Source organism: Phacochoerus africanus, chromosome 6, assembly GCF_016906955.1.
Source record: "Phacochoerus africanus isolate WHEZ1 chromosome 6, ROS_Pafr_v1, whole genome shotgun sequence".
In the NCBI taxonomy this organism is placed as follows: Eukaryota; Metazoa; Chordata; class Mammalia; order Artiodactyla; family Suidae; genus Phacochoerus; species Phacochoerus africanus.
This window is the reverse complement of record NC_062549.1, coordinates 93,255,682-93,270,471: the sequence shown is the minus strand read 5'-3', so window position 1 is coordinate 93,270,471 and position 14,790 is coordinate 93,255,682. Positions and strand designations below refer to the sequence as shown.

Below are 14,790 nucleotides of genomic sequence, written 5' to 3'. Positions count from 1 at the left end.
ATGGACTCTCTCACCCAGCCCAGTCTGGAGGTCTGAGTTCTTCTCCTTCTCCTTCTCCTTCTCCTTCTCCTCCTCCTTCTCCTTCTTCTCCTCCTTCTCCTCCTTCTCCTTCTTCTTCTTCTTTGGCTGAACCTGTGGCATATGAAGATTTCCAGGCTAGGAGTCGAACTGGAGCTGCAGCTGCCAGTCTACACCACAGACACAGCAACGTGGGATCCAAGTCGCGTCTACAACCTATGCCACAGCTCAGGGCAACTGCCGGATCCTTAACCCACTGAGCAGGGCCAGGTATGGAACCCACATTCTCACGAATACTAGTCCGGCTCCTTACGGCAGAGCCACGACTGGAACTCTGCACCTGAGGTCTTCTGATCGCTGTTGTTGACTCTGGCCACCAGAGGGCACTCTTACAACGAGAAAACTAGCATCTCTTTTCCCTTTGATGTGGAGCCTGGGTCCCATCTTTGCTAGAACATCTGGACTTGCTGAAGTCATTCTTCTTCTTCTTCTTCTTCTTTTTTTTTTCTTTCCTGAAGCCATTCTTAAATGATTCTCAACCAGGGATGGTTTCTTTCTCTGGGAGTGGGGACACACACACGTTTCAGAGGTCTAGAAGAGGAGGGTAGAGGAGGGTGTTACAGGTATCTAGAGGCCAGGGATGTAGGAAACAACCTGGAATGCACAGGACAGCTCCTCACAACAAAAAATTTTGCAGCTTCATGGAATTCCTGTCGTGGCACAGCAGAAACGAATCTGACTAGGAGCCATGAGTTTGCAGGTTTGATCCCTGGCCTCGCTCAATGGGTTAAGGATCTGGTGTTATCATAAGCTGTGGTGTAGGTCACAGACGTGGCTCGGATCTGGCATTGCTGTGGCTGTGGTGTAGGCCGGTGGCTATGGCTCCGATTGGACCCCTAGCCTGGGAACCTCCATATGCTGTGGGTATGGCCCTAAAAAGGACAAAAGACAAAAAAAAAAAAAAAAGAATTTTGCAGTTCCAAATGTCAGTGGTGTTGAGGTTGAGAAACTCTGCTCTGGAGTTCCACTGTGGCTGAGAGGGTTAAGGGCCCAAAGTTGTCTCTGTAAGAATTTGGGTTAGATCCCTGGCCTTGCTCAGAGGGTTAAGGATCTGGCATTGGCACAAGCCGTGATGTAGGTCACAGATGCGGCTCAGATCCAATGTTGCCATAGCTGTGGCACAGGCCTAGCTGTAGCTCCCTTTGACCCCTGGCCCGGAAACTTCTATATGCCACAGGTGCGGACGTAAAAAGAAAAAAAGAGAGAGAAAGAAACTCTGCCCTACATGAATGTGTTGTCTAAAACTCAGAGTGCGCCACCTGGAAATTTATGTCCTCTGGAGCTGAGCCTAGGTTCATCTACCTCAAAAAGAAATTTTATCTTTCTTTCTTTTTTTTTTTAAGGGCCACACCTGCGGCACATGGAGGTTCCCAGGCTAGGGGTCTAATCGGAGCTGTAGCTGCTGGCCTACACCACAGCCACAGCAACGCTAGATCCGAGCCATGTCTGCGACCTACACCACAGCTCACGGCAATGCCGGATCCTTAACCCACTGAGCAAGGCCAGGGATCGAACCCGCAACCTCATGGTTCCTAGTTGGGTTCATTAACCACTGTGCCAGGATGGGAACTCTCCCAAAAAGAAATTCTAGAAAAGTGACCCTAGGAGTTCCCGTTGTGGTGCAGTGGTTAACGAATCCGACTAGGAATCATGAGGTTGCGGGTTCGATCCCTGGCCTTGCTCGGTGGGTTAACGATCCAGAATTGCCGTGAGCTGTGATGTAGGTTGCAGCCACGGCTCGGATCCCGCATTGCTGTGGCCTTGGCATAGGCCGGTGGCTACAGCTCCGATTAGACCCCAGCCTGGGAACCTCCATATGCCGCAGGAGCGGCCCAAGAGATGACAAAAAGGCAAAAAAAAAAAAAAGAAAGAAAAGAAAAGTGACCCTAAAGCATTTTTCATTGCCTGAAACATGGGGGTAACCACAAATCACTGAAGAGGAGGAGGGGTCAAGCAGAGGGCATATGGGAGCCCCCCTAATGGGACCCTGTCCCTGAGGCTGACCTCTCTGAACAGGGCCCAAGCCCTGTGACGGTGTGATCCAGGTCCTTGTGCTGTGGCAGACAACTCTAGGTCTTTGTCTCCCCAAACTGGGCAGGATGATGGGAGAGCCCCAGGCTGGGGGGTTCAGCCTTCCCGCAGGGCTGGGGATGGGCCTGTGGCTTTGGCAGCAAGTGCGAGAAGCAGTTTTCACTGTAGCCTATAGGATCTCCTGGGAGAGCCACTCTGCGGTCCCCTTTTTGGGCATCTGGGGTAAGGGAGGCAGACAGTGATGAAGCTCGCTCCCAGCCTCTATCCACCTTGGAAGCCTGGGGACTGGTTTCCTTGCTCATCTCAACCTTTTTGTAGGGTGAGGGCTTAGCCCTGCCCTACTTTGGGTCTCTCCTTCCACATCCCATTCATGACAAGGATGCATCTGCCACCAAGAAGGACTGAGAGGCGGCAGAAAGCAAAGTGCAAAGGGAACTCCCAGAGAGGGATGCAGCCCTACTTCATGGATGAGGGACAGGAACAAATGACGGACAAATGGACCTCCTGTGCTGCCTTAGTTTCTGCTCTCCATCATGGAAAGGAAATGGAGACGAATCCTAAACCTGTGATTGCTGTCCTAGAGCTAGGAGAGCAATAAGGTTCCATTGCCTTGGCTCCTAAAACTCTTCTCTGTTGACTTTTCCTTGTTTGAACAAAAGAACGCCTTCTCTCATATGTCCCCTCCTCCCTCTGGCTCTCCTTGTCATTCTTAAGTGTTGGGGTGCAAAGGAAGAGGGACCCCGTCAAAGATCTTCTTCATTCCCTGCCCCTAGAACTCTGCTCAGCGGCCCCTGCCTGGGGTCTAGAGGTCATTCTGTAAAGAACCCTGTTCTGTTCTTAAGTTCTTTCCTTTTCTTCTTCTTCTTCTTTTTTTTTTTTTGGTTTTTTGGGCCGCACATCACAGCTCATGGCAACGCTGGATCCTTGAGCAACCCATTGAGCAAGGCCAGGGATCAAACCCGCAACCTCATGGTTCCTAGTCGGATTCGTTTCCACTGCGCTGTGATGGGAACTCCTTAATTCTTTCCTTGAGGTTGGTTCCCCCCTGGCCCCGGCACCTCCTTGGGCTCTGGTTTCAGCCCTTCTCTCTGGGAGGTGAGGGCAGCAGAAGGGAGGACGCTGGTTGGCTTGATTCCCACTGCCACCCAGGCCTCACCTCACCCGCTTTCCATCGGGAAGCTCGGGTGGCATTTAGCTTCACACCAGATCCCAGGGCAGCAGGCACGCAGAGGGGCTGATCAGTCAAGAGGGCAGTTTGCCAAGGGCATTTTATTCACGGTCTGCAGTGGAGTATTACAGAGTTGAGGGGGCCAGTTCTCCTGACCTCAGGTGCCTGGGTCTTGGGGACAAGAGGGGACAGGAGCTTCAGGGTCACAGAACTCAGAGAGGTGCAGGGAGGGGCAGCAGAGAGGCAGGAGACCAGCCTGGATAAGGGATGTGGGCCCCAGATAAGAAAGGAGTTGCCCTGAGACTCAGGGACAGAACAACTCCTGACCCCTTCCCAACCTAGTCTCTGAATTCCCCCCCTCATGTGAGCAAGTATGGAGTCCCTCAAATGATGGAAATTTTATTCTCCTCTCCCTCAAAAAAAAAAGTGGGGGAGTTCCCTAGCGGCCTAGTGGTTAAGGATCTGGTGTTGCCGCTGCTGTGGCTTGTGTTGATTCTGGGCCTGGGAGTTTCTGTAGGCAGGCACGGCCGGGGAAAGAAAAAAAAAAAAAATGGAGATTAACAATGTTTCCTGGAGTTCCCGTTGTGGCGCAGCGGAAGCGAATCCGACTAGGAACCATGAGGCTGCAGGTTTGATCCCTGGCCTCACTCAGTGGGTAAAGGATCCGGCGTTGCCGTCAGCTGTGGTATAGGTCGCAGACACGACTCGGATCTGGCATTGCTGTGGCTATGGTGTAGGCTGGCCGCTACAGCTCTGATTCGACCCCTAGCCTGGGAACCTCCACATGCCACGAGTGCTGCCCTAAGAAGACAAAAGACAAAGACAAAAAAAAAAAAAAAAGAAGTTTCCTGATTAGCAATTTGGTGGGAGGGGGCGCTCTGCCTCTCTTTTCCCCTTCCCCACATATGCTCCTTTCCTTCCATGCCCTCCATCCCTTAGGTTTCAACTCTATCCCTTCAAAGCCTCCTGCAGCTTAAAGCTGTTTCCACCCAGGGAGAGGTGCAAAGCCAGAAGGGAGGTAGACAAGAGGAGAGATGGGGTTGGAAGGACCCCCGCACTTCGCATCTTCCGCCCCGTTAAGGAGGATCCAGGGGCCACACTGCTTTAAAGTTCTCCAGATCGCGGGACCCGGGGTTTTCCTCTCCAGGTTTGGGTCCCCGCCTTTCTGAGGAGAAACCCTCCCTGGGATCCATCGCGGGATCGGGCTTTACCTCCAGCCCCTCGGGCCTCAGGGACAAGAGCCGGAGCCTCTCCCCAGCCCCCTGGGCCAGCCCGGCCAACAGAGGGAACCCCGGGAAATGCCGGGTCGCTGGGGGGCGCGCGGGCTCTGGGAGCAGGGCGTCGGGCGTGCAGGATCCCGGGAAGGGCTGCTCTGCGGGGAGAGGGGGCAGGAAGGGCCCTGAGAGGCGGGGCCAGTCGGAGGGGCCCGGGGGTGGCAGGGGCGGGGTGAAGGAGGCAAAACTGGGCAGCTCCTCTTGGGGGCTCCCCAAATGGCAGCAGGGGCCGAGCCGGCAGGGGGCTGGGGCAGAGCCAAGTCCAAGTCCTACAGAGAGAGAGAGAGAGAGAGGGAGGAAGGGACAGAGAATCAGCGAGTGCCCAATGCTGGAGCTGCCCCCTTTCTGCACCCATGTCCCATTTCTCTTTGCTCCTGCTTGAAACTTTCTCTCCCCGCCCCGGGTGTGCCTTCCTTTTTTTTTTTTCTCCTTCAGATTTCCTCGTAAATGTCATTTTCCGGGGGAGGTCTCCGAGCCTCCCCAGCCTGGGTGAGAGCCCCTGGCTACCCACCTCCTGCCCCCTGATACACTCTTCCAGGGCTCTTCCTTGAGAATCAGGAGTTGTTTGTGCGACTGTTTAATATGTGTGCCCAACGCTGTGGGAGCAGGCGCTGTTTGTGTTTTACTCTGGATCTTAGGATTCAACCCAGCCTGGTGTATATATTTTTAAAGGGCTCAATAAAAAAGTGCTGGATAGGAGTTCCCTTCATGGCTCAGTGGTTAATGAACCCGACTAGGAACCATGAGGATTCAGGTTCGACCCCTGGCCTCACTAAGTGGGTTAAGGATCCAGCATTGCTGTGAGCTGTGGTGTAGGTTGCAGACATGGCTCAGATCCTGTGTTACTGTGGCTGTGGTGTAGTCTGGCAGCAGTAGCTCCAGTTTGACCCCTAGCCTGGGAACCTCCATATGCCACGGGTGCGGCCCTAAAAAGAAAAAAAAAAAAAAAAAGGATGCTGGATAAGTGGATGAAGATATTTTTTGCCGTAATTCAGCAGATCCAGTCTTCCCTCAACTCGTCCCTCTAGCAGACGGCTGTGGTTCTAGTCTAGTTGGGCAAAAACTGGTTGTGAGGCCCTGGGTTTGTAGTTTAAATCAGACCTATGAAAGGGGAAGGTAGGAGTTCCCGTCGTGGTGCAGCAGTAATGAACCCAGCTAGTATCCATAAGGATGCAGGTTCAACCCCTGGCCCAGCTCAGTGGGTTAAGGATCCCAAGTTGCCGTGGGCTGTGGCGTAGGTCACAGACGCTGCTCGGATCTGCAGTGCTGTGGTTGTGCTATAGGCCGGCAGCTGCAGCTCTGATTGGACCCCTAGCCTGGGAACCTCCATATGCCTCGAGTGCAGCCCTAAAGAGCAAAAAATAAGGGGGGGGGGATAGTAAAAAACGATCCTTCATGAGGAAAACCAGGGAGACCCCTGGCAGAAAGGACCCTCTCCCGGATCTCTCTCCTTTTCCTTGAGTCCTTAGAAGAGGTGGAGACCAACATCCCCCGGAGGTTTGTGTCAGAGACCCACAGCAGGAACAGGCATGTGGAGGAGATGGTGCTGGTCGCGCCCCCCCACCCGCCAAGCCCCGGCCCTGCAGCTTCCCAGCCCCTGGCCCAATCGTGCTGGCCACTCTTCTGCCCAGAGGCAGCTTCTGCTCTCGGCACCAAAGGCTCTGCGTGAAGCTGGAGTGAGGGACTGGCACAGCTTTCTGGAACCCCACTCCAGAAGTGGGGCATGTGGCTGCCACTAGCCTCCTGGTGACCTAAACCTGCTTAGTGTGCCGCAGGGCCCAAGCACAGGCTGGGCCTGTGTACCCGCCAGGGCAGGGAGGTGCAAAATAATTCATTCCAAGCTGGGGCTGGCCAGGGAACACTTTTTTTTTTTTTTCTTCCCCTCATAGTTTCCCAAAGAGAGAAGCTCTGTGCCCAAGGCATTCCCAGAGCTGGGAAGGGGTGGGTGGGGGTGGAAGAACAGGGAGGGCTCTTGAGGTGCTGTCTAGCTCCAGGCTGTCAGACCTGTAGCCCTACGAGTCCTGGCAGGCCCTGGGCCGCCCCACGCCCACAGCCTCAGCTGCGCTTACCTGGGCCCAGAGCCAGTTGCCCTGCTTTCTCTGGGAGGTGGGACCTCTGGGCCTCCAGCTGTACTGGAGTGGGGCTAAGGCCAAAGGTCTTTCTTCCATGAAAGTGCCTGGAGTGGAGGGAGAGGACTTGGGCCTCTGCAGAGGAGCCTCGGGTTGACCAAGTGTCTCTGTGATCTTTTTCCCAGAAAATCTGATTTTGCCTCTTCCCAAAAGCCCTGGAAGTGCTGGCCTCTGCCTGCATTTTCACCCTCCATCACTCTATACTGCCACACTGGCCTGCTCCCATTTCCTCTTTCCTGCTCCAGGGCCTTTGCACACTCTGTTCGCTCTGCTTGTCATACTCTCCTTCCTCCCTCTGAACTAAGCTGGCACCTATGGACATCCCAGCTCAAGTGTCACTTTGTCAAGAAGGTATTCCTGGATAGTCTCTGCACCCTGAACTTCTCTGTAGCAGTTAGCGAAGTGATAATTACTTGTCTGTTTGTTGGAGAAGTTCCCTTGTGGTGCAGAGGGTTAAGGAACTGGCACATGTTGCAGCTGTGGCAGGTTCAATCCTTGGCCTGGGAACTTCCGTGTGCTGCAGGCACAGCCAAATAAAAAATAAAATAAATCATCCTACTTGTCTATTTGTTGGATTATTTTTTAAAAATTGTTATTATTATTTTGTATTTTGTCTTTTTTAGGGCCGCACCTGCAGCATATGGAAGTTCCCAGGCTAGGGGTCTAATTGGAGCTGTTGCTGCCGCACTACGCCAGAGCCACAGCAATGCCAGATCTGAGCTGCATCTGCAACATACACCATAGCTCATGACAATGCCAGATCCTTAACTCACTGAAGGAGGCCAGGGATGGAACCCGCAACCACATGGTTCCTAGTCAGATTTGTTTCCGCTGCACCACGACAGGAACTTCCTAATTTATTTTTTACTTTGCACATACTTTTTATCTTATTTGTTTGTTTGTTTACTTATTTATTTATTTATCTTTTGGGGGCCACACCCATGGCATATGGAGATTCCCAGTTCAGGGGTATAATCAGAGCTACAGCTGCCGGCTTACACCACAGCCACAGCAACGCAGAATCCGAGCCACTTCTGTGATCTACACCACCGCTCACAGCAATGCCAGATCCTTAACCCACTGAGCAAGGCCAGGGATCGAACCCGTGTCCTCATGGATACTAGTCAGGTTCATTAACCGCTGACCCAGGACAGAAACGCCTATTTTGTTGGGTTATTAACTGAATGTCTGCAACCCCCCTTCATGTCCACAAGCTCTATAAAGGCCGTCTTGCTCACCCTGGCACCACCAGCCCTAGGACAGAACCTGGCACATTGAACAGGAGCCCATGAACTATCTGTTGAAAGAAGGAATGAGTGAGCCTGGGAATGAGTGAGTGAACTGCATCTTCCCAGTGTCTCCTTGGTTGGGCTTCCTTCTCCACCCCCGGTCCTCGCCTTCATTCTGGCCCCATCATCCTCCACCTAGATTATCTTCAAAAGCCTCCCAACACCAGTTGCAAGCCTCCTCCACCCCAAACACTGCATACAATTCAAGTTGTTTTTGTAAAATAAACACTTGGATGTGCCTCTTCCTCCAGGGCCGTGCTGGCCCATGGGATAAAGTCCCACCTCTAGGCGTTCTGTGGCTGGACACCTGTTTGCCTTGCCAGCCTCATGGCTCACTGGCCTCCTTGTCCCTACTCTCTTCACCTGCCTAGCTCTGATGGTGCAAGCTCTCAGCAGATCTTCAGATTTCCTATCCTCATTGGCAGCTTTTTTACTTTACAAGTGCTTTGTCCTCTTCCTGGGCATCTCTCTCCATCTTCTTTACCTGCTCAGGTATAGCCTCCTCCAGGAAGCCCCAATGCACGTGCATTCCCAGAGCATCTTGTGCTTCCCTGAATCTCAGCACTGGTCACTGACCATCCTCCTGTCTCTGTTCCCCATGGGTCTCCAAGCATCTTGAGGGCCATCCTTCATCTCTGAACCCCACACCCAATAAATAGCTGGTACACAACATAGGTTTGTTGAGTGAATACATGACATATTATCCCTTGACTCATGCCCCCTCATCCATGTGCTCAGTCAGGAGGGTCCTCCCTTCCTCTGCTTAAGATTCCCTGGGCTGGGCCTTCTCTTGTTGTGCAGTGGGTTAAGGATCTGGCATTGTCACTGCAGTGGCTCAGATTGCCTCTGTGACTGGGGTTTGATCCCCAGTCCAGGGAATATCCACATGCCATGGATGCAGCCAAAAAATTAACAAATAAAAAAAAAAAGCTGCCCTGGGTCCTCCTGTGTCCCAAGCACTCACGGTGGATACTGTTGCTGCTCTCCTTCTTGTCCCTAGAGGCCTCTGGTGGCCCTCGAGGGGTCCGCTCTCCAGCCAGCTGCTCTGCCATGGCCCGATGGGTGGACAGCATGCTGTGCAGGAGCTGGGGGAGGAAGAGGAGCAGGTGTGGGTGTGGAACGGGTCCTCTGGGCATATATTTCCCAGGACACATTGATTCTTTTAAGGACCAATCACTAAAACAATGAAATACTCTCATAATGGCTGTTCAGTTGCCACTGCCTACCCTCGCCTGAGCCCCCACCCCCTTCCCTGTGATCCACCATTAAAAGGGTCTTGCCTGGCACAGAAGATGTTGCCCCCTCTCATAGGCAGGTGCTGTACCATATGGATCATTAAATACGTGGCAGTGATTTTGAGTATCACCTGTTGCCCTGGGTGGGCACTTGGGGACTAGGATGCGGGGGAGGGAAAGAACCGTCAAAGCTAATAGGACCTGGAGGCACAGAGGAGGGCTGGGGGCCTCCTGGACAGATGGACAGGGCCTGGTGGAGCCCTGGGGACAGGGGCTGCCATCATGCCTACCTCACTCTGCAGGCCCATGGGCACCAGTGCCGGGCGAAACAGGGCAGGGGCCCCCAGCAGCAAGTGGGGGCTTGGAGGTGCCCGCAGCTCCCACAGGGGATAGTTGACTATGATGAGCTTGCTGAAGTTGAACTTGTAAGTGAACCTTTTGCCTTTGGTCTTGTGCAGGATCCTCTTATTGTAATAATACCTAGAGAGTCCAAGGAGGAGAACAGAGAATTGACCCAGGGGTGGGGAATGGAGACAGAGACCCAGCCACATCCCTCCTTCCCAGGCGGGCAAGGCTGAGCCCGAGCTGTTCCTGGATAACCACTAGACCTCTTAGCACACTCCAGGGTGCTTCCCAAGCCTCGGAAGGGCAGGAATCAGACCTGAAGGGGGTGCCAGAAACCACAGCCCTTTTCTTTGAACTCTGCCCTCTCTGGCCACGTTGGCTGCCTCCTCTCACCTCAGGGCCCGGCTCAGCTTGTCATAATTCATCTGTGGTTTGCACTTCCTGCGGCCCCAGAGGCGGGCCACCTCGTCGGGATCCTTGATGACGAATTCCCCGTATTCTCCCTGCTGCCAGGCGATGACATGGCGGAACTCCTCCTTCTGCAGCAGCTCCAGGATAAAGTGCCACAGCTGGATCTGCCGGGAGCCTGGGGATGACTCGGCTTTGTAGGCCCAGTCGGGGAAGGCCAGGCCTGGGGTGGAGAGGAGAGTGAGTGGCTGTATCTCCTGAGGCCTCAGTGGCACTGCAGGGGTGTGGCCGGGGCACCTGGCAGAGGCTCACCTGAGATCCAGGAGTTGCCAGCGATGGCAGGGACACCGTCGGCCACGCAGCCGCAGTGCATGATGTGCTCCGGGCGAGTGAGGGCTGTGTCTGGGCCTGTGGGGAAAAGGGTCACTGCTTAGGAGGAAGGGAAAGAAGAAGGCAGGGGAGAAGGAGGCCAATGATGAAGAAAAGAACAAGGAGGGAAGAGGGTGGCGGAAGAGAGACTGAGGCCGGGAAGTGGGTCTGAGGAAGGATGCTCCCCTGGAGCCAGGCAGGGCCCAGCCTCCTCCGGGGACTTCCTCACCAGTTAGGGGCTGACCCAGGACACGGGGCTTGAGGCTGAGCTGCTTATATTGATGGAGAGGAATGCAAAGGGTCCTAGATCCTGCCCCCGCTGGGGGATTTAGACAGAGAATAAGATCTCTTCTCAAGGCTTAACAGGATTGGGGTTTTTCCCAAGAGGAGACAAGTGAAAATGTAATTAACCGCTGGCTCTTTCTAAACCTTGAGTGGGAGGAGGTGACCCATACATAAACCCATACATTGATAGTACTTTGGACAATTTTATTTTATTTTATATTTTGTTTTGTTTTATTTTTGTCTTTTCCAGGGCCTCACCTATGGTATATGGAGGATCCCAGGCTAGGGGTCTAATCAGAGCTGTAGCCACCAGCCTACGCCACAGCCACAGCAATGCCGGATCGGAGCTGCCTCTGCCACCTACACCACAGCTCCTGGCAACACCGGATCCTTAACTCACTGAGCGAGGCCAGGGATCGAACCCGCAACCTCATGGTTCCTAGTTGGATTCGTTAACCACTGAGCCACGACGGGAACCCCTACTTTGGACAATTTTACATTTGAGAAGAGCAGGGGCCTAGCAGAGGGCCTAGCAGAGTGCCAGAGTTTCATGGATGCTCAAGAAATGATTGTTGGGAGTGCCTGTTGTGGTGCTGCGGAAACAAATCCAACCAGTAACCATGAGTTTGCAGGTTCGATCCCTGGCCCCACTCAGAGTTAAGGATCCGGCGATGCTGTGAGCTGTGGTGTAGGTGGCAGAGGCAGCTCGGATCCAGCATTGTTGTGGCTGTGGGGTAGGCCGGTGGCTACAGCTCTGAATTGACCCCTAGCCTGGGAACCTCCATATGCCCAGGGTGCAGCACTAAAAAAAAAAAAAGAAAGAAATAATTGTTGGCAGAATCAGTGACTAGTGATGAATTTATAAAGGGTGTCACTATGTGTTTAATATTTGCCTTCCCCCTCAGAATGTCAGCTCCCTGTGGTCAGGGACCCTGGCTGTTGTTCATTACTGGCTCCCCAGATCCCATCCTAGCCCAGGGCCTTGGAGTCATGGGGCTTCTTAAATATTCATTGAATTTTTTTTTTTTTTTGGTCTTTTTGGGCTGCACCCGTGGCACATGGAGGTTCCCAGGCTAGGGGTCGAATTGGAGCTGTAGCTGCCAGCCTACACCACAGCCACAGCAACGCCAGGTCTGAGCTGTGTCTTCGACCTACACCACAGCTCACGGCATCACCAGATCCTTAACCCGCTGAGCGAGGCCAGGGATTGAACCTGCATCCTCATGGATACTAGTCAGGTTCATTCCCCGCTAAGCCACGATGGGAACTCCTGAATTTGTTGAATGAACCATAAGCAAGGAAGGTGAAATCTTGCTGGTTCCCAATTTGGCTTGGGGGTGGGATGGGGAGAAGATGGGGGAATGAGTCCCAGTGAGATAAACTTGCCTGACGTGGGCCAGGGGAAGCCGGGAAATGTCTAAGTTTCAAAGCCTTCTGGATGGAGCGGAGGGTGGTGGGAAAGGCTGGCTTCCACTGTTACTAGTGGAAGATGAGCTGATAGGCCAGAGGACTGAGGAGGGACAGCAGAGGGATGGGACAGCAGAATGAGAGGCCTGTTCCTGGGGCTGGGCCAGGATGCTCCGGAGCTACCTAAGTGTTTAGGAATACTCATGAATGGGGGACCGGCTCACACCACCTGGCCTCTGGCTTTCCATCTCTGATGCAGTTGGTGTGAGGCAAGGGGTGTCCTTCACCAGAGCTTATTAATACATATATATTTTTTAGGGCCACACCTGCGGCATATAGAGGTTCCCTGGCTAGGGACAGAACCGCAGCTGCAGCCACAGCCACAGCAACATGGGATCTGAGCCATGTCTGTGACCTACACCATAGCTCACAGCAACGCCAGATCCTTAACCCACTGAGCAAAGCCAGGGATCGAACCTGCATCCTCATGGATGCTAGTTGGATTCATTACCACTGACCCACAGCGGGAACTCCCACCAGAACTTATTAAGCCATAATGTCTAGAGGCTTGTGTAGGCTTATCTGGAGTAGCCTCCTCTGTAACATAGTGTCTTTTCTATCAAAGGAAATCTTGGTTACTCCATTTTGCTCCGGGTTTTTGGCCGAAACGCCTTCCTGCGACGCCCCTCCTCTTTCTCTCTTCTCCCAGTAACAGTTTGTTTCAAATTAGCCAACTGGGAAGAATGTGGGCCCTGACCTGACCAATGGGAAGGGGACAGGTACATTACCTGCGTTAGGGATAAATAGGGAGGGTCTTTTCTTCTTTGCTCGTGCTTTTTGAACACCTGTGACCTTCTGCAGAAGTAAAGAGACTTGTCGAGATCCCCCCACGTTCATGTGTCTCATTTTTCAACACTGACGATCTGAGCCATGTCCCCAACACTGGTGTCCAGATAGGCTCAGAGAAGGAAACCGACTTGACACTCGGTGTGTAGCCACCCCGCCCCCACCCCAATCCATTGCACTTTCTCCTACCCTGTGCTGCCTCAAGACTTAAAACAAATCATCCACAGCGGTGCTTTTCACACACTCATGGCCATATGAATCGCTTAAGGATCACTTTAAAATATAGATTCTGATTGGGTGGGACAAGGTGGAACTTGAGACTCTGCATTTCTTTTCTTTTCTTCTTTTAGGGCTGCAGATGGAATCCGCAACCTCAAGGTTACTAGTCGGATTCATTTCTGCTGCACCACAATGGGGACTCTGAGACTCTGCATTTCTTTTTTTTCTTTTTGGTGTGTTTTTGCCTTTTCTAGGGCCTCTCCCTCGGCATATGGGGGTTCCCAGGCTTGGGGTCTAAACGGAGCTGTAGCTGCCGGCCTATGCCAGAGCCACAGCAACGCAGGATCCGAGCTGAGTCTGCAACCTGCATCACAGCCCATGGCAGCACTGGATCCTTAACCCACTGAGCAAGGCCAGGGATCGGACCTGCAACCTTATGGTTCCTAGTCGGATTCATTAACCATTGCGCCACGACGGGAACTCCCAGATTCTGCATTTCTAACGAACTCCTCGATGTTGCCAGGGCTGCTGGTCCATGGACTGTATGTACTGTGAGTAGCAAGTAGGGAAAGAGCAGAAAGAAGCTGTGGGTATTAGAAAGTCAAGGAGGGAGGTCCCTGGTGGTCTAGGGGTTAGGATTTGGTGCTTTCACCAAAGCGAGCCCTAGTCTGGGAACTGAGATTCCCACATCAAGCTGCTGCACATCATGATAAAATAAATAAATGAAAAAAAATAAAGAAAATCAAGAAGGGGAGATCCCGTCATGGCTCATCAGAAATGAACCTGACTAGTATCCATGAGGATTCAGTTCCATCCCTGGCTCTGTTCAATGGGTTAAGGGTCTGGGCATTGCCTTGAGCTGTGGTGTAGATAGCAGCTCGGATGTGGCATTGCTGTGGCTATGGTATAGGCCAGCAGATGTGGCTCTGATTTGACCCCTAGCCTGGGAACTTTAAGTGCAGCCCTAAAAGAAGTAAATAAATAAAAAGGAAAGAAAGTTAAGGAGTCCCATCCCTGCCCTCCCCTTCCCACCCCCACAAGAAGAGGTCACTGGATCACTTGCTCTCCTTTTCCCAGGGAACACTCAGCTCCAGGTGGGCCAGCAGACTAACCAACAAAGAGAAAGTCTGTTGGGGACAGGTGTGTTGGGGTACCCATTCTGGCCTGAGCAGAGAGCATCTCTGGAAATCACGGTAGACAGGGCTATGAGTACATCCATGCCTGCTCTGAATTTGGATGAATAGTTTTTCCCACCCATCCACCTGTCTCTAAATGGATAGCTGATATTATGGAATCTTCTCACCTTTCTTTCCTCTCCTGAGGCAGATGCCCTTACTCCTCTCCCATACTCCTTCCCTGTTCCGACCACTGGGAAGTTCCACCTTTGTCTAACCTCCAGCTGAGTGGGATCTCTCCCACCTCATCTTAGGAAAATGGGTGGGGAAATAGGCGGGACAGAAGTAAGAGATTCTTTTTTCTTTTTTTTTGTCTTTTTGCTATTTCTTTGGGCCACTTCTGCGGCATATGGAGGTTCCTAGGCTAGGGGTCGAATCAGAGCTGTAGCCGCCGGCCTACGCCAAAGCCACAGCAACGCGGGATCCGAGCCGCGTCTCCAACCCACACCACAGCTCACGGCAACGCCGGATCATTAACCCACTGAGCAAGGGCAGGGACCGAACCCACAATCTCATAGTTCCCAGTTGGATT

The 14,790-nt window shown here is 52.9% G+C and overlaps 1 protein-coding gene across 1 annotated transcript; it reads right to left on the bottom strand.

Annotated features, from left to right (window-relative positions):
* Positions 1 to 4,134: 4,134 nt before the first annotated feature.
* Positions 4,135 to 14,241, bottom strand: ETV3L (ETS variant transcription factor 3 like). The gene is made up of 6 exons (XM_047782891.1): positions 14,196 to 14,241; positions 10,270 to 10,365; positions 9,943 to 10,180; positions 9,495 to 9,684; positions 8,934 to 9,054; positions 4,135 to 4,820 (listed from the first exon to the last, which is right to left on the bottom strand). Exons 1-6 carry the CDS (start codon positions 14,239 to 14,241, stop codon positions 4,354 to 4,356), a joined length of 1,158 nt encoding a protein of 385 aa, XP_047638847.1. The 3' UTR covers positions 4,135 to 4,353.
* Positions 14,242 to 14,790: the final 549 nt, after the last annotated feature.

Coding starts and splice junctions, on each gene's coding strand:
- ETV3L (XM_047782891.1), bottom strand. CDS start 14,241: ATGGGTACCCCAACACACCTGTCCCCAACAGACTTTCTCTTTGTTG. Junction 10,366..14,195: donor AACAGACTTTCTCTTTGTTG/GTTAGTCTGCTG, acceptor TTTTCCCCACAG/GCCCAGACACAGCCCTCACT. Junction 9,055..9,494: donor CCATGGGCCTGCAGAGTGAG/GTAGGCATGATG, acceptor TTCCTCCCCCAG/CTCCTGCACAGCATGCTGTC.